Source organism: Lontra canadensis, unplaced genomic scaffold, assembly GCF_010015895.1.
Source record: "Lontra canadensis isolate GAN:19392208 unplaced genomic scaffold, GSC_riverotter_1.0 scaffold73, whole genome shotgun sequence".
Taxonomy (NCBI): Eukaryota; Metazoa; Chordata; class Mammalia; order Carnivora; family Mustelidae; genus Lontra; species Lontra canadensis.
The window spans coordinates 4,080,306-4,100,135 of NW_022631067.1; the positions used below are offsets into that span (position 1 = coordinate 4,080,306).

General features: G+C 42.0%; 1 protein-coding gene across 1 annotated transcript in view; it reads right to left on the bottom strand.

The window, feature by feature from the left end:
* The window catches only part of TNFSF13B (TNF superfamily member 13b), a 31,262-nt gene extending 15,418 nt beyond the window's left edge, over positions 1-15,844 (bottom strand). The window contains exons 1-2 of the mRNA XM_032881054.1: positions 15,127-15,844; positions 14,923-15,010 (exon numbers count right to left, since the gene is read on the bottom strand). Of these exons, the coding sequence (XP_032736945.1) occupies positions 14,923-15,010; positions 15,127-15,477 (439 nt within the window). The 5' untranslated portion in view covers positions 15,478-15,844. The remainder of the gene's footprint in view (positions 1-14,922; positions 15,011-15,126) is intronic.
* Positions 15,845-19,830: the final 3,986 nt, after the last annotated feature.

The following is a 19,830-nucleotide window of genomic DNA, read 5'->3' on the forward strand; positions in this document are numbered from 1 at the left end:
TCTAACTTGCCTGAAGGTGTGATGCGGGGAGAGAAAGCGGGTTTAGTAATCATCACGTGACTTTCCCGTCCATCATACATATGAGCCAAACTATGAGACTACGTGAAAGTGATTTTTTTTGTTTCAGAAAAGCCTAACATGAAGGAGTGCCTGGGTGGCTCAATCGATTAAGCATCTGACTCTCGATTTTGACTCAGATCATGATCTCAGGGTCATGAGATCGAGGTTCTGCACTGGGCATGGAGTCTGCTTGAGATTCTCCCTCCCGTCATCCCAACTCACACAGACTCTCTCTCTCAAAAAACAAACAAACAAACAAAAACAACCAGCCAAACAAAAAACAAAAACAGAAACAAACAAAAAGTCAACATTAAATAATAATTCACTGTTACTGCTAATACAATTACCATTCCTGAAAATAAAAACAATTTCTAACATTTACTGAGCAGATATAAATACAAGCGACCTCACAAAAATCTTAAAAATTACATATGGGAAACTAAGTCCCGGAAAGTGTAAACAGCTTGTTTTGGGGCCTGTGGTGGAAACTGACAGGGCCAGATAGAGGCCCTGCCTGCTTCGCTTTGGAGCCAAAGTCAGGCTTTGGGTAATATCTTTTGGACCAAGAAGAGAAGAAAGAGAGCATCTTTAAAAATAAAATGGGAGATTTCCCTGAAACTGCAGAATCAGTCAAGCTTCTGGGAAGCATCAATTTGCATCACACATCACGTGTATGATATTCCAGATGGCATTCAAGGACACAGAGAACTATTCTCTCAAATAAAGACAGATGCCACCAGGTGAAAGCAAAATAAGAACACTGCCTATGGGAAAAGGAAGCAGAGCAGTAAATATCTGTGAAAAATATGAAACAGCAATTTAAGCGTGCTTATTTTTAATTAGGAAAATATTAGTGTAGAGTTTTTCTTACCGCAAGTATTTTATTCAGAGTTGAAGTAATCCTTTAAAAACAGGCTTCTCTGTGGTCACATTTTAAGAGTTTGACACAGAGAATTCCTGCTTCACTTATTAATTGAAAACGTTCTGCATGTTAATGCTCACAACACAACACCCCATAGATGTAACAGTTGTAAGCTACCCCCAAGCTGTACAGGCACACAGGCCTTCAAAGGATACCTGTGCAGGGAGTAATCACATCAGAAAACCTGCTAAGAAGAATACCCTTGGTATTTCAAAGTGGAAACACAATGTTAAAAGCTGTAATTCTTGGGGCGCCTGGGTGACTCAGTTGTTAAGTGTCTGCCTTCGGCTCAGGTCATGATCCCAGAGTCCTGGGATTGAGTCCTGTGTCAAATTCCCCCCTCAGCGGGGAGTCTGCTTCTCCCTCTCCCTCTGCCCCTTTCTCCCCCCACCAACCCCCACTTGTGCGTGCTCTCTCTCTGTCTCAAATAAATAAAGTCTTTAAAAAAAAAAAAGCTACGATTCCTTTATAACCCTGAAACTTTTCTAACATATTTTTATGTTTATCTCATCATTTCAATAGGAGCAGAACATTTTGGAGACTCTGCAATTCTTTCGTTGGTCTGCAAAACAGCAGTGGCCATGTCTGTGCCACAGGGAAAATGTGACTCATTGGTGCTGTCACTACGGCAGAACTTCTGCCACAAAAAAATACATAAAAGCATCATTAAGAGGCAGAATAAGGACGCCATGAATAAGGACGGCGTGAAAGAAGGGAGAAACAAAACACCCATAGCAGGAAAGTCTGAAGGACGGGCACAGTGTCTAGAGCAGCCCTCCCAGCCCTACTTAAACGTGTTCCTATCTTTCTCACAAACACTTCTTAAGGAATCACTCCTCACAGGGCACCATGATAGGTTCTATGAGGACAGATGTTGACAAAAGTCGAGGTCAGATTTCCAAATGTCCCATCTTTCCTGGGCTGTATGTGCACGTGCATATGGAGATTAAATGAGATAAAGCATGTGGCATATTTTGTACTATTCTTGGACCACAATATTTGCGAGATATATCTTGGCTATTATCATGGGAGCGGTGCTAGCATTATTCTCGTTCACAGTATTGAACCCAATAAATTGTGCACATAAAGGAAGGGTACTAGGAGGCCATGAAGACCAAATGAATAAAGACCACCTGATAAAGAGAAACAAGAAAATCTTTAAGACTTTACTCCTGATTTCAATGAACCCTTTCCTTGACCATTTACCCAATACCCCATAGAAGACTTACACATTCTATTTAGAGAAAGAGCGTTACCTACAGTGATGCCTTGACCCTACCAAACTGATAAGAAGACATCTGAATTTTAATCTCTGCAACCCCACTAAAGTTGGTACAACCTACACATTAAAAAACAATGACCTATTCCTTCATGTAGTAGCAGAAATCTAACTTTTAGAAGAAAATACACTGTGGGGAGAAAAGTGATTTCAAGAAATACTCTTCAGAAAGGAAAGTGGAATGTTAAAAGTTCAAGAACAGTGTTGGAATTACATTTGCTGAAGCCAGCGCCATTCATTAGCTTTTCTTATTACAGAGAAAGTCACTGGGCTTTTGAAGGAGTTTTGCTGGAAATTAACTTGAGGACTTCCCACTCTGGTCTCATGAAATGCTGCTTAGGTCCCATCAACCTTGTCAGTGCTGCTTACCACTCCCACGTTCTTCCATTTTAGGAAATCCGATGTTCATTATCATCTTATCTCTAGCACAATCCTGTAAGACTTTCTGATTCAACACAGGTCTGATCTTAAAGTCCAGATTATTGCTCACAAAAAGTGAGTCCAAATAGAAATACTGCTGTTTCCTATCTCCCAGTAGCACAGAGAGCCATCCACAAGAGTTCTGAGAATGCACAATCTAACGTTAGAAACATAGTGCTGGTAACAATTGTCATGTTCATCAGCTGTATCTGGTTTTCAAAAATCTTGTGTACATCCCTCCCTCTACTACAGTAGAAGGGAATTTGGAGACTCTGAGAATAATTTATCCTCTTAATTAAATAACATGATAGCATGTGTTAAAACCTTTCTGTATTTGATGGGGACACACATATTTCTAAATATATATATATATTTTATATTATAATAATGTGTGAAAAGGGATAATTAATCTTGGTAAGTACAAATTTACAGCTTAAAATTTACTCACAACATTAAACTTTGTGTAAAATGTTTCTATTTTCTTAAAGATTTTACTTATTTATTAGAAAGAGAAAGAGAGAGCTCACAAACAGGGGAGCAGCAGGCAGAGGGAGAGGGAAAGGCAGGTTCCCCGGCAAGCAGGGAGCCTGATGTGGGGCTCAGTCCTGGAATCCCAGGATCATGACCTGAGCTGAAGGCAGATGCTTAAGTGATTGAGCCACCCAGGGGTTTCTGTAAAATATTTCTAATACAAAAGTATTATATTGATGGCAAGAGAATTCCTAAATTAAGAGTTTTTAGAACAAAAATAATTTGCTATTGCTCAATATTTGATATAACAAAATCCAACCACCCTCACAGAACAGAATTTAAATACTTTCCATACAGAAAACATTTTGAGTTTGAAAGCCACCTGTTGAAGTACGACACTTATCTCACATCCAAACACCATTTAATTAGGAAAAGGGATTTGGAAGTTTATGGGATTGCTAGTATCTGCTGCATTGTCTTCTGCTACATTTTCAAACTACAGTTGGGTTTATTGTACATTATTTCAACAAAGCTCAACCTAATACAAACTACCATAAATAATGTAATTATTGCAGATTATGTGTAACTCCAGTGGGAAATACCGAGCTGTTCCCATCACATCTGCCCCATCCATATGACACACACCTACTTGTCCTTCATAGTCCTTCTTACTCATCTCATTCAAACTTTCCCCAAGCTCTTCGGGCCGGAGGAGATGTCCTTCCTGAATTTTCCTGAGGTCTCTTTCTTCTTCTTTCTGTCTTCTTACTTTACCACACCAGACTTTGAAGGAGGTGCCTCTCTCCTATTTCTGTATACCTTATCATTCAGTATGTGGAAGTCATGAGAAATGCAGTGTGATTTTTCTTGAACTAGTTTTGAATAATTAATCAGAAGCTAGAAAATTCTAACCAGGAGAAATCCCGTAAAGATCTAAACATAACCTAATGAGGGACATAGATTCATGAAGAAATTGAAGAAAGCATGATTTTTGGATAAACATTTCTACTGGAATGGGAATACAAGAATTTTGGGGTAAAAAACCTGGATTATAGAGTTTTAGTGGACCAGTGATAAAGTTTGCCAACACAAGTAGGCTGAGTTTTAAAAGTATTTCTAGGGAGCTAAATTGAGAAGCATGTATTTGCCTTACAGAAAATTTTTTTTAAAAAATCAGGAGTTTTTAAACTTGAGGGGGCCCATCTGATACACATTGTACTTTAGGAAGGTCATACACGCGTTCTCGTGTAGAATCAATTGTCATGCAGACAGAATGAAAGCGAAGGTTCAGTTGTTGAGTGGTAGTAACTGTAATATGCGGATGATCAGATCCCAGAAGCAGTTCCGTAAATATGACGTCCAAGATAGATTGTGGGGAAAAGAATTAAAGGTCTGTGACTAACGATTGTGTGTCTGAAGGAGAATTAAAAGCTAATAATGAAAACAAGTTTTCCATTCTGGATAATTCAGAAAGATGGTAGCATTACAGTGGCCCTCAGGCAGTACCAAAGGGGGGTTGGTTCTTTGGGGGTTTTGGAAAGAGCTGGATAAAATAACACAGAAATCGCAATAGTCAACAGGAGTAAAGAAAGATATCTAAATGGAAGGGGTGTGTGTGTGTGTGAGTGTGTACAGAGTCCTAAGCACTAACATTGTCACACACCATTCAGAATGTGAGCATTTTTTATATCTAAAGATATGTAAAATGGTAGCCCTCTGCCTTGCCTCATAAACACCAAGAGTAAAAATACAAAAAGAACAAAACAAAACCCAGGAAAACAAAATGCCATCTTCATAGGTTATTTCATTTTACAATTGATGAACTATTTTAATTTAAAATTACTAATTTTGTAGTTGAGTCATCATCTCCGCAGGATTTTTTTTTTCTTTTGCCATGACTTCTTTGAATTATTAGAATATTTCTCATTATTAATGGTGTATATGCATAAAGCACTGGATATTATCGGTAACTTACCAGTGAAGAAAATTAACTTCATGACATAACATGCAAACATACTTGAAGTTAAGGAAGTTCAAAACCAAGATAGAAATATACCTGAGGGTTTGAAGAAAGATACTGGAGAGTTGCCCAATTGGCTCGTACACCTTCGACTCCCCCTTGGACACTTCTGTCTGGATATCATAGTGACGACTCAAACTCAACATGACCCAAATCTATTTCTTTATCTTCCTCACACACACGCACCTCTCACTCTTCTGTTTTCTCTTAGTGCTTATGACAATCCTCTGAGCTGCCCAACCTAGACACTTTGTAAACATGCCGATTCCTTCCCTTGCCATCTTGAAACCCAGAAAATAACCTAGTTCTAATGGTTTGAGTTTTCAAGTTTTGCTCAGTTTGGATTCTGTCTGTCATTTATCTCATTCAATAATTTTACTGAACACTAAATTTAGGCCATATGTTGTGCTCCAGATAGAAAAAAAGGAAAGAAAGAAAGAAAAGGAAAGGAAAGAAAAAAAAAGAAAAGGAAAGAAAAAGAAAGAAAAGAGGAAAGGAAAGGAACAGAGACACAATCCCTATCCCCATGGAGCAGCCCTACGTCCATGGAGAACAGGTATGAGCAGCATCACAAATACAGAATTGAAGTTTCAAGAGAGATAAGGAAGGTTTCTCAGAATGGGGTGCTTAAACGGAAGTCAGAAGAAAGAAGGGGGTAGGAACATTCCAATCGAAACTAATAGTCATGAGTATACGTAAAGGCTGAGGTTGGAGGGACACAGCTAGTATGGCTGAAGTGGGGAGAGACAGAGAGACAGAGACAGGGAGGGGATGATAAGCAAGGACAGGACGAGCATGGCAGGCATGTGCAGATCTCCACCCTCACTGCTCTGGACAACAGCACCTGCCCACTGAGCTGGGCCTCTTCTCTTTTCTTCCATTTCCACTCCATCTCTTGCGTTTCTTCCAGATTGGCCTTCCTAAGCCTGAATTTTATCTTGTCCTTCCAACGTTTCTAACTCCTTCAGTGGGTTTCCCCTGTACGCAAACCCAAGAACCTTCATGACCCCAGGACCTCAGGACCCCCACCACTTGCAGAGCGGGAGCTCCAACTGCGACTGCATGTCTGCCATTCCCTTGGCTACATACTCCTCACCTTGGCATCCGGTGAAATCCATCCATTCTTCAGGGCTCAGACCAAATATCCATTCTTTCCCTCATTCTTCCTGCTAAATATTGGATCCCACTACACTTTGCGCAAATATTTACTGAAATAACATTTCACTATACATCCTAATTGTTTCTATTACTGTCTCTCTCCCTAGGCTGACTCTTGATGTTAAGGAGCACTATTTACAAATCTGCACGGGGTCTGGCTTACATCAGACTAGAAAAAAAGAAAAAAAAAACATGCAGCAATTTAGTAAAAGGCGAAAAATTTATACTATCTGAAGAGAAGCCAGGGTATCATGCAACCATTTAGAACAAAAATAGACATTATAATAATATCCACCTTTTCCAAATGGTTCTTTGAAACCTCATCCTTACATCCAACTTTATAATACACGTTATATCAAACTAAATTAATGCTTAGGGAAAATAGGTTTCATAAAAGAGAAACAACCACTGACATCTGGACCATCTAACAATAAATCCTTGGTTATAATCCCAGGGTTATATGAAAACCATTTTCCATAACAAATAATCCTCAATAATAAGGATTTTGAATTTTCATTTGTAGAATCATAGTACACTATATTATTTTTTGAAGCAAATGGTTGTGTAGTATTTCTCTAAAATTTCCCATTCTCTATTTCCCAGAAGTTCTAGTGTGGCAGACAGAAGACAAACAGAATGAGCTGTGAAGTGTGACTTCTCAGCCAGTGTCAGAAGCTGTCACTGGGTAGTTACTTACGATAGTCTCCCCGTATACCCCAAAAGGTCCAGCCATAGGAGGAGGAAAACACTTCCATCCAGTGTTCCTTTGCAAAAATCCAAGCAAAGGAGCAATGTCAAGATGCTGGCCGATATTCTGCCTGAGCCATCCCTGATCCCTTTCCCTGGGATACTGTCTCCCCTTCCCCAAATCGACTCACACTTCAAAACTGAGCTCAGCTCTTCTCCATCATGGTGTCCATCATCTGTCAGTCTGTGGTCTGAACTCACATCCTAGGATACCATAGCTTAATGGCCTCCTGTTGGTACTCATGTTAGTAACAGTCTAGGCCTCTTGGGGACCCAATAGTTTTTTGTCAAATCTGGTGTGTTACTTGAACGTTAAGCACATACCGCTTGCACAATGGAAAAAGAAACCTCAGACTTAGTAGTCAGTATATAATGGATTCAAATGTTAGTTCTCAAACCACCTTAATCATGAGCTTAACACTTAATGTTAAAATATTTTTTCTTCTCTGTGTAATAAGAATAAAAATATCTACTTCATTGCGTTGCTGTGAGAACCAACGGGAGTCATACTTTACATGTGCTTTGTAAAAGGTAAAGAGCTTATTGATTACTGTATTATTTTAAAATTTATGTTAATTTTCTTTAATTTCTCCAGCTCAGTATTTAGCTTGTGAAGGTAAGGGACTGGTGATGTCGTGGCTTCAATTCTCTCACCTACAATGAAGACAGTAATGCCAACCTAACAGGGGTTACTGAGGAGGTAAATGGTAAATGGTGTCATAGACCCACAGAGCCCAACCCAGACTTTGTGAGTGCAACATGCCCAATAACTTAGTTTCTCCCTCCCCTTTCTGTAATTCTGGAGTGCCTACCTCAGACCTTGGCACAGTGGATGTTTCCTCTAGTTTTGAGCAAAACCTGTTTCTTCTCTAAGAAATGAGAATATCTTTTGTTTTCTTTTAAAATTTTAAAAAAGATTTTATTTATTTGAGAGAGAAAAAGAGAGTGTGTGCATGCAAGTGGAGGGAGAAGCAGAAAGAGAGGGAGAGACATTATCTCAAGCAGACTCCACACTGAACGTGGAGCCTGAAGTGGGACTAGATCTCAAGACCCTGAGATCATGATCTGAGCTGAAGCCAAAAGTTAAGTGACGGCCACTGAGGAGCCCCAAGAATCCCTTTGAAAAGAAAATCCAACCACAACAAAAAGTGCAGCTGTTTACCGTTCTTTTAAATAGGACTTGACTCATAAAAATAATAAACATCGAAATTAATATTATCCTTTCCTACAGAATTATTAACGAGAACTTATTCCCCAACATTATGAATTTATTTTTAAAATATCAACCCATTTTTGCAATTCTTTTTTAAAGTTGAAAGCATAAAGAATTAATGAGCCTTCGAGGAGAAACAGAAAGAATTACCCCGGCCTCCCTGACGCACACTCGTCCTCTTCCCCACCCTTCATGCTGCCCGTTCCATGAACCCCTGCCCAAGATCCTGTACTTTCCCATGATCTGTGCCATTTTCTGGTATCTAGTAATCTATTCGTTAATTGTGTCTATTGACTATTTTCTGTGTCTTTCCACCTCGCTATAACGTAATCTCCAGCGGACAGGAAACTTTTATCTGTTGTTTTTTCTGATCAACACCCACACCTAGAACAGTGCTTGAGAACTAACGGGCCTATGGCATGCATGGAAGATACGAGACATCGCTTCAGGCTGCTTTGATTGACTCATTTCCTGGCTCTTCTGTTTCCCAAAACTTTAAACTTGACAAGAACAGGGTTCAGAGATTTGGTTATGAGGTCACTATTTTATTTTATTACTTTTTTGGAAACTGAACAGAAGCCAGCTCTTGCAACACTGAAAAAGAAGTCACTATTGAAGCAGGGGGGGTGGAAAATAGCACTCAGGGAAGATTCTGGTCAAAGATCACCATGACAGCAGCCAGCTGTTTCTGCTCTAGGAAGGAACACACCCTTACTGGGGAAGAGGCACCAGTTAACCTGATTCTGGTACAAAGTGGGTGATTGAGTTCTTTTTTTTTTTTTAAGATTTTATTTACTTATTTGACAGAGAGAGAGAGACAGTGAGAGAGGGCACACAAGCAGGGGGAGTGGGAGAGGGAGAAACAGGCTTCCCACCAAACAGGGAGCCCGATGGGATCATGACCTGAGCTAAAGGCAGACACTTAATGACTGAGCCACCCAGGTGGCCTGGATGATTGAGTTCTATATTGAATATGCTTTCAAATTTCTTTCTACAGTCTTGTAAGATCCGGCCAACCCAGAAATGTCAATGAAACAAAGACTGGATGTTATAGACCCATCAGACCTCCCATCTTTCCTTGCAAAGGAGATGGACTATGGTTAAAGAAAAAAACGCTCAAATATGCAGTTCAGTTACTTGTTAAATACCAGTGTTGGTTTCTTAGTTGTGACAAAGTATGGTAATATAAATAAAAGGAGATTCTTGATGGGGGTATATGGCAACTCTCTGTAATACTCTTGGTATTATCTGCAACTTTCCTTCATCCTAAAATACTTCCAAACCAAGAACTGTTTACTTAAAAATGGAGAAAAATAACTGAAAGTAGATTGGCCAAAATCTTACAACAGATATTTAAAAGATGAAATACGGATAATTTTTCCCGATTCTTGTTTTTATATTTTGTTCATGTTTTCAACACCATTTCAGTCTTATAACCTGAGAGGAGTATGATACACACAATCAATAGAAATACATTCTGCATTTCTGTGATCTAAAACACATGCGATTCTAATAACTTTTAAATTCCCTCCTGAATAACAAGGGGGACTATAAAGGTTACCTGATTTTATTAATAAAACATTGTTTTAGCTCAGTAGCAATCCATTGGCAAGAACCCGTTCTCTTGATGGGCTCCTAGTATGGTCATCTGCATGTCCTCTGAATGGACGGGACCGTTAGATGAGAGCTGACTACAGGTATCGTGATGATTCCATTTGTGAAGAAACTTTAACAGGAATATTTCAAAGCCAGATCACTTTAGTTAACAGTTTTAATCGGGAATATCTCCAAATACACTTAGGGGTGGAAAAGTGAACTTTGGGCTAATATGAGCCATTTGGCAATTCTTTGATCCTGGATTTCCCCGCATTTCTGTTTGTTATATTACAATCAGGAATTATCTTATGAAACACAGAAACCTAGTAAGACCTCCATTTGAAACACAACACGATTAAGGAAAACAAAACCAGAGCCAAGCACCCAAACAGTTCAACGACCGAAGCAGAAATCGCCCTCGGGAGGCCTGGAGGAGCACCCAGTGGGCATGGGGGCTGACAGTGATGTCCGCCCCTCCACCTAATGTTTATTCTGGGAACTCTCCTCAGGACGTACCCTTAGGATCTGTGCCCTTTTCCGTACATAAATAATATTTCAATTAGAGCCAAAGCATTAAATAAGGACAGAAATCCACAAAATTAGTCACACAGGTTGTTGAATAGGAAAGCTTCTTCAGCAAGCCCTAATTGTGCCTCTATCTGGTGAACCAAGAAGGTCTTGGGGACAAGGGGCCCCCAGGTTCTCCCTGCAACTCCAGCCTTGCTGTCAAACTCATTCTTCGGTGAATTGGCTGTTTCAAATGTCAAGTTAAAAAATTGCATAACACAGCCTCTGATCAAAACCTGAGAAATGAAGAAATATGGGAAAATCTCCCCCTTCCAGTGACGCCAAATCATTGCATCTTACTGCTTCACGAGCCCAAAATCCATCAGCAAATATTCACAGAACACCTCTGTGTGCAAGTATCATGAAAAATGTGCCAGAGACACAGGACCCAGAGCACAGAAGCCTCTGGTCTCTAGCTGGACAGACAGGACACGTACAAACCTCCCGCAGGTGATACGTGACACCAGGCGTGCTGTGTGCTGAGGACCTGCGGCTTTCTAGCCCAACACGCTGGAGTTTACTTACAAGTTAGATAGACACGTGATAAAACCGTAGTGCCTGCTGAAATCAAGGTTGAATTTACAGAGAAGTAAAAATGCACAACACTCTGGCATATTACTGAGCAGTACTTAGCTCTGAACCTTTCTGACACAAAGTGACAGCACAGGGATACTAAGGAGTATAGAAAACAGAGGATCCTAAAAACAAAATCTGAAACAATATTGTAATTCTATTAAGTATAAATCCAATAAGTGTGCGGATGTGGCTTAAAACTAACCATGAGATCGGATGCTGCATTATTTCTTGGAAATCCTTTACCTTCTCAAAGAGTTTAACAACCTATTTGAAAATCCCAGGACTTCGAAATCACAACAAAACCTTTTTTATAATTAACTATGAAAGAATAATAAAACCTATACAAGGAAAATTCTATCTAATTAGGAAATTTAAAATTTGATATTTAATAAAGAGATACTAAACAATTAAACAGTGTGAAAATTCATTTTCTTCTTCAGAGTTACAATTTTTATAAAGTTCCAACAAAAAATGTCAATAGTTCTAGAATGTATATAGAAAATTAATAAATAAGCACATGAATGGATACTTTGAAAGTAACAGGGACAACCTAAAGTTTTTGAGTCTTACTTAAAAAAAAAGCAGAACTAGGGGCACATCGGTGGCTCAGGGCTAAGCATCCAACTCTTGGTTTCAGCTCAGGTCGTGACCTCAGGGTCCTGGGATTGAGCCCAGAGTCCGAGCTGGGCTCCCAGCTCAGCAGTGAGTCTGCTTGTCCCTCTCCCTCTGCCCCTTCCAGCTTATGGTCTCTCTCTCTTTCTCTCTCTCTCAAATAAATAAATTAACAAGTGTCTTTAAAAAATTAATTAGAACTAGAATAGAAACAAACAAACAAACAAAAAACAAAGCAAGCGGCATAGATTCAGAATTTCCTCAATTCCAAAAAAGGACCATAATGAACAGAGGGAAAAAAAATCAAGCAGTTTTGGATAAACCTCTTGGTTATAGATACATTAATTTGGTCGTGCTAAACAAAATTTATTTTCCCTGAACAAAACGATAGTGTCTAAAGCAACATTCAACCCAGTGTCACGAATGAGGAAAAGTAAATATGACGGTCACCGAGGTTTTCCTCTTCAAGCCTTCTGTCTCAGATCTATGAATGTTGAGTGTGTGTCTGTGTGTATGTGTGTGTGTGTGTAGAGAGAGAGATGTACTATTTACTGCTACATTAACCATACAAATATATGATGAATTCTTACACATACTGTACACACATATACCATGCAGATATATGCATTATATGAAAGGTCTAAAAAACATCTCGAGCAAACCACGATAATGACAATAGCAATTCCATCTGGACTTGGGAAACTGGGTAAATTTTCATTCACTTGATAGAATTTTGTGTAACTTTCCAAACTTTCTAACAATTACAAATTATTTAGGGAAATTTTCAATCAGTATATAATTTTTGGATGCCATAAAATCACAAATTTGTAAAAATCTGCACATGGGAGGAAATTTTAGAATAGAACAGAGGGTATTTGGGTGAAGTGGAACTCTGGGAGTTAATTAATTTCTTACTCAATATCCTTTCTTCTTAAATCTGCTATAAAGAGCCCATACCCTCTTTGAGATGGTCAAGTTAAGGTTTATTTGTAAAACTAATGTGCGGAGGCTGGGAATACTAGCATAGAGGTTGAAGAAGACTGAGGTACTAGATATAAAGCTCATTATATTATAAAATACTTAAATATTTTATTTAATACAGATAAATAGAATAATAAATCAATGAAAAGACCGTCCAAAATAGATTCAACTATATATGAGAAACTTAATACAAAACAGTAAGCTGCCCAATGCAAACAAGTTAAAAAATCATCCAATAAATTTAGTTGAGATATTTAGCAGTAAGTTGGAAGGAGAAAATAAAAGAAAAAAAGGGGAAGTTAAAGCTAGTAGACATGATCTACCAAATGAATGCCAGGAGGATTAAGGAGTTAAAAACCAAACTAAAACACCAAGTTATAAAAAAGTCAAAGTAGCAGCGAATAGAATAGGCTATTTAAGAGATTATGAATAAATACATTTTTAGCTTTAATGTATTTAGCTTTAATGTATTAGAGAAGATGAAAAGGAAAAGTTTATCATATTAAATACACCGACATAAAATCTCCATACAATTTTAAAAAAGAAGTAAAATATTGTGAAAATATTTACAGCAAAATTTTGATAAGCAGTATGTCTAACATAGTTTCTTCAAAATTACAAAGAAAAATTAGGACAAATGAGGGAAGTTATGAATAAAAATTAGCAGGACAGAAAATTAGAAATTATCCAAATATGCAGAAAGAAATTCTTCTTTGTAAGCAAGCAACAAATTACATTTGAGATAGTTTTATAACCACTAAATTAGCCAAAATAAAATTTAACAGATAAGATGCTGTAAGAATGTGGAGAACCCATCCACGGCATTTCTGACCGTGTACATTTATAACTCATTTTGAAAGCTAAATGGCGAGAGGCAGCGAGGGTGGTAAAGACGTTCATCCTCTTTTAGCTCTGATAGTCTATCTACAGAATTTAAGTGAAACATATAATTCAGAAACAAGAGACCTGCACAAAATTTTGGAAGTGGTCACATTAAATAACTGTATGATATAGCAAACTGATACGGAATTACTTAGAAGTAGGGAAAAGGCTTATTGTATGATAAGTGAACACAAAAATATACCACAGTTTATGTTGTATTTTTTCAATTATGTAGGAAACACAGGTAAAATGCAAAGTGAAAGTAATTCATTTATTAAAGTATAATAAAAATATTAGTGTTTCCTAGTTTATACATGTTTCAACCCATCTGCTTTTGATAATACATAAAAATCATGGTTTTATAGGTTAAGAATTTTGTCCATAAACAAGGCAGGTAGTGAAAATAGTTTCCAGCCAGAGCATCTAATGTATGTATGTGTGTGAGTGTGTGTGAGTTTGTGTGAGTGTGCGCGTGTGTGTAGTCTGACGGAAAAGCACTTGGCTGGGAAGTCAGGCCCTTCCCTCCCCAAACACACACCTGTACCTACACAGCTACACCTGTCCTGCCGCCTCACGGTCAGGGTGAGTGTTTAAGGACACAGTAGCCGTGACAACAGCTATTGTAGCACGTGCCTGCCCGACACACTCTGTGTGCTCCAGACACGGTCCTCCAAAACAAGAGAAACGATTCCACAGATTTCTTCAGTTGTGATGCTACTGAATGTAATGCAAATGCTCTTTTTCATCTCTGAGGTGCAGGAACTAGAATCGAGCATTTTGGGAGGCCCTGCCTCCCGAGGTTTGGGACTCTGGGACTCTGGGAATAAGTGGGACATGACAAAGGCAGGAATCACTGGAGAACTCTTACAAGATTATAAACTTGTGGATTTCCTGGAAAAGCCTTAAAGAGACGCTTTAAAATCTCTGCGTGTGTGTGTGTGCGTGTGCGTGTGTGTAAAATGAACTTTTTTTTTTTTTAAACGAAGGCAATAAACAAAAGAAATCACAAACACACACCTGTTGCGATAGGTGCTTCCCTGGGCCGCAGCCACACGCCATCAGGAAGTGTTCCCCTTGCCCTGGCTTTCTAGACTCAGGTAGACAGAATCTGCACTAACACGCGGTGCTTTCTCCCCGCAGGGCTGGACCCAGTTTCTGACACAGGCGTGATCTACGAGGAAGACTCTGTGGCTCATTCCTCCTCCTCTCTGCTCACGGGACAGCTCAGCCCTCACACTGCTCATTGGAGGACCGATGTGCTATGCACCGGTTGTGCCTAAAAGCCTCCCCTGGTTTAGATGCAAATTTCACGGTCTCCGTGCCCTGGTCGGCTCTCGGGCCCCCGAGCAAAGACCGTCCTCCACACCTGTGGACGCCAGGCTCCCTGACTCCCAGATGCTCCTGTGCCGGAAACCTACCTGCTTCTTCTGGACCCTGAAGGGCACGCTTGTTCCTGCTGCTTTGGCTGGAGTTGCCCCCTCCTGCAGCGGGTGGTGCAAAGATCCCCTAAGAAGAGAAAAACCCCAAGTTACTGCAAAGACAGCTGAGGTGCGGGAGGCAGCTGTGCGGGGCGAGCCCACCCACGCCCAGGGGTGGGAGGGAGGCAGCTGCTGCAAACTCACTTTGAGAGCCGAGGGGACAGCTGCGGCCTCCCGCACGGCTGCCCTGGGGGCTGCGGCTCCGGCCTGGGGGGCGCCTGGCAGCTGCTCAGCCCGGTGGAGTTCCCGCAGCTCCGCCTGGAGGCTCCCCAGCTCGGCCTGAAGGGCGGCCACCCTGCAGAACGCCAGCACCGAGAGGCAGCTGGCCACCACGGCCAGCAGCAAGGTCACGGCCAGCAGCGTTCCATCTTTGGAGACTGGGACAGAGGGGCTTTCCTTCAGGGGGAGGATGGAGACACACTCCTTCAGTTTCATTTCTTCTCCCCTCTGCAGGCAGGGAGAAAGGCGTGACTGCCGGCCTGCGCAGCCATCCATGGCACTCCTGGAACTTTGAAGGTTTGGGCCTTTCGAGTAAGCAAGCGCAGGGAATGGCTCATTTCCTGTGAGCTGTGCTTGCTGGTGTCCTACACTGACTCGGGGGCCTGGCCCTGCGGTCGCCCTCAGGACAGCTCTCCTGCGCTCCCCTCTGTCCGCCCGGCCTCGTCCTGGCCCCGCTGCAGGATAGGTCTTCCCGGCACCGGCGCTTCAATCCGATTGCCCAATCATTTCCTCATTTCACTTTCAGTTTTTGTAAGAATTTTAATGGCATCTCAAGACACACACACACACACACACACAGGCCCCTGGTGTGACGGGACCCGGGGTGCGGGCTGGCCCCCTGGGGAGAGCCCCGCAGCCGTGCAGGTGCAGGACGAGCTCTGGGTGGCACGGCCGGAGCTGCTGCCCTCGGGGCGCGGGGCTCGACCCGCCGGAGGGAAGGAAAGTTCAGGTTCTGCCAGAGTCAAAGAATGTGTAGGTCAGATAAGCTCAGTGCTGGCCACGAACGGTCCCAGCTGGAGAACGATACACGAACGGTCTCGAGGAAGGAAACAGGCGGTCCTCAGAGGAGGCACGGGAGGCCACCGGGCTACACTCGCTTTATCCTTAGCAATGCCACACAGAGAATGCAGCGAGATCTTGGAGACGTGTCTCAGCTCCACCGGAGGGCTGCTTGCTCTGCGGGGGCTGCATTTCCAAGAGGAACCCATGTCTGCTTTTCCTTCTGGGCCTCAACGCCCCCAGGACAGCCACGCCGGGAGGTCCACCTCCCCAGCTGCAGGTGTCGGTCGGAAGGGGTCTGGGAAACCCGGCCTCCTCCCGGCTCCCAGTGCCTCCGTCCAGCCCCACCGCAAGCTGCCCCTTCCCGACCCACTCACCCCGTGAGCTGTCTTACAAGCAGCACCTCCGCAGACGTCCTCGCACGTGTCTCCCTGCGACGTCCGCCCAGCTGCCGGGCAGACATCTGCCGGAGTGGAGGCACACGTCCACCTTGCCCAGGGTCATGGAGCTCCCCCCAAGGAGTTCCCGTTGCCTCCCCAGTCGCCAGGGGACACCATCCGACACTCATTTTAGGACGGTTATTTTTTTCTTTGGGTCTGTGAATTTTAAAACCTTTTAAAGTGACTTTTAAAGAAGGTTAAAAAAAAAAAAAAACTTCGCAAAGTTCTTTCAAAGACGATCGGGGTCCCCACACCAGCCAGCGGAGACCCCTGTCTCTGAGGTGGAAGGATGCCTTCTGCCAGTGCCGAACATTATGTGATCACGTCTTCGGTCACAGCCCTTGTCTCCAGGCCCGTCAGGGTGACACACACTAGATAATGTTCCAGAAAATAGAATAATTATTCAGGGGACTGTATTAAAGCCTTCTGACTGAAAGTAAGGGAAACTCACTCAGGTTACGGGTGTGGATCTGCATTATCTACATACACGCAGAAATAAAAGAACTCAGGGCCGAGCTGGAAAGCGATGGCTCTCCTTTCCCACTCAGGACACTCGCAGCCACTACTGCTTTCTGTGAGCTGACCTTCCTCCACTTCCGGTGGGCCACAGCTGTCCATATTCCGCTGTAAAAATTCCAGAGACAGGGAATAATTTGATCGCATTGGAGAATTAGCTCTGCCTTCCTTGCTCTTTTGGGCACAGACCTTCACGGCCCATGATCTCCAGAGAAAACCACTGACCAGTCTACGTGCGGGTCAACTTACAACACGTGTCTCATCTTGGACCAAGCCGTGGGCAAGCCTAAGCATGCAGAGGGATGGTGCTTCTTCCACAGAAGAAGGCAGGCGGCGGCTTCCCCTGACGCAGTGTGAGACTCGCAGCCATGACCATGTGAGTGTCGCCACAACAATCACACCACCGAACTTCTCTAAAGACAGGTAGAAACTAAGTGCCATTCATGTGCTCCTGAGTTTCTTATTAGAGGAACCTAAGGAAGTTATTACCCCATACATCAAGGATCTGTTTCCTGCCGAGGACATGGTTTGATGATAATTTAACTGAAATTCTGTTCCACACATAGCATGCCGCTCATTGACTAACTCTCCACACCGCAAGTGTGTTCAGGGAAGGAAGCCAGGGTGCCTGAGCTGCACCGTGCTCTTGGCCAGGATGGAGCTATTTTTACCCACTTCTCTTTCTCACTTGGGATAGAAAACATCCCTGTATAGTACAGCTGTAGCTACCCCACATGGAATATATGTTCCTGTCCCTCCACTCAGGACTGGGCAGATAGGAACACGTGAGAGTATATGTGAAAATAACTTAAGTGAGGAGTTTATCCAAGAATGTGAACCAGAGAGTAAAACCAACATACAATCTTTGGCTGCCCGCTACTTACATAGAGGACCTCAAAAATATGCAAAAAGCTTAACTGGAAACTTCTGGCTTAATAGTATTTTGAAGAGTCAGCACCTTTAGGACACCTCTCTTACACCACTTCTTCGAGGGCGAGTTGTCTTTCCCGAGGATCCGTACCGCTCGGGCATGTGCATGCCTCTCCCAGACATGTGGATGGACCTAGCAATAGATCTCGGTAGAACCAGCCTCCTAAAGGGCTCAAAATACGGTAAACAGCTGGATACAAGGCACCATTACATTTGGGCAACAATCACGTCGTCTCCTGTTGGAAATATGTATGCAGCCAGGGAAATGGATTTGTAAGGCTTAGTGCTAATCACCTGGTAACTTAACTGTGAAGTCATGGTAGATCCATATACAAAAATTAATGTCGGCCATACTGATCCCTAATACTCAATCGTTTTATTAAACATAGGAGGACGTGCATTTACTGGAGCTTAATTAGCGTCACTGTTGGGAAACATATGCACGTTTGTTAAGTATTCATTTTCATTTGTAAATATGTCCTAGTTTGTTGTGGGACTGCTTCCGGATGTAATGCTCTGAAGGAACAGTGCTTAAGGGTGAGCTTTCAAGACACTTCTGTAGGCTTCGACACTATTTCCAAGGCCCGTGCAGCTTAGTTTGCTCTTCTTTACCTTTATAATACCAACACGAATATGATTCTAATTAGTATTAAGATGGGTATGGGCAGTCAGGGCCTCATCTGCTATTCCACACACATGAATGACTCTGTCCCTGTCACAGACACAGACACAGACAACACACGGACACCCACGGACACTTGAATAAAACCTGGCTTGATTCAACCCACCTCAGAAACACTGGGAGAAATGACCGCGTGATTCCACCCACACTAGAAACACTACTCTCTGCCTCGAAAAATTAATAAGGCAGAACTTGCGAACATTTAAAATAACTTACTTGAAATTTTGCTGAGTAAATGTTAGAAGTAAAATGATGGAAGTGGACACTGAGGTCAGACTTGTCTGCATGCCCAAGGCTGCTCCACGACCTTAATAGACTGTCTCCTGCCCAAAATCTAGAACCTGATTTCTTTCTAAATTCTGCACTACTTCATTTATTTTATTTCATTTATTTATTTGTTTGCTTGTTTATTTTTAACATCTTAATTTTATTTTTTCAGTGTTCCAGTGTTCCTGACTCATTGTTTATGCACCACGCCCAGTACTCCATGCAACACATGCCCTCCTTAATACCCACCACCAGGCACACCCATCCCCCCACCCCCTTCCTTCCAAAACCCTCAGTTTGTTTCTCAGAGTCCACAGTCTCTCATGTTTCATGTCCCCTTCTGATTCCCCCAATTCTCTTTTCCTTTCCTTCTCCTAATGCCCTCCTTTATATTCCTTATGCTCTACAAGTAAGTGAAACCATATGACAATTGACTTTCTCTACTTGACTTATTTCACCCAGCATCAACTCCTCCAGTCCCATCCATGTTGATACAAAACTTGGGTATTCATCCTTTCTGATGCCTGTGTAATATTCCATTGTATATATGGACCACATCTTCCTTATCCATTTGTCTGTGGAAGTGCATCTTGGCTCTTTCCACAGTTTGGCGACTGTGGCCATTGCTGCTATGAACATTGAGGTACAGATGGCCCTTCTTTTCACTACACCTGTATCTTTGGGGTAAATACCCAGTAGTGCAATGGCAGGGTCATAGGGAAGCTCTATTTTTAATTTCTTGAGGAATCTCCGCACTGTTCTCCAAAGTGGCTGCACCAACTTGCATTCCCACCAACAGTGTAAGAGGGTTCCCCTTTCTCCACATCCCCTCCAACACTTGATGTTTACTGTCTTGTTAATTTTGGCCTTTCTAACTGGTGTAAGGTGGTATCTCAATGTGGTTTTGATTTGAATCTCCCTGATGGTTAGTGATATTTTAGTATATGCGCTGCCTAAGCGAGCACCCTGATGGCTAATGACGATGAACAGTTTTTCTTGTGTCTGTTAGCCATT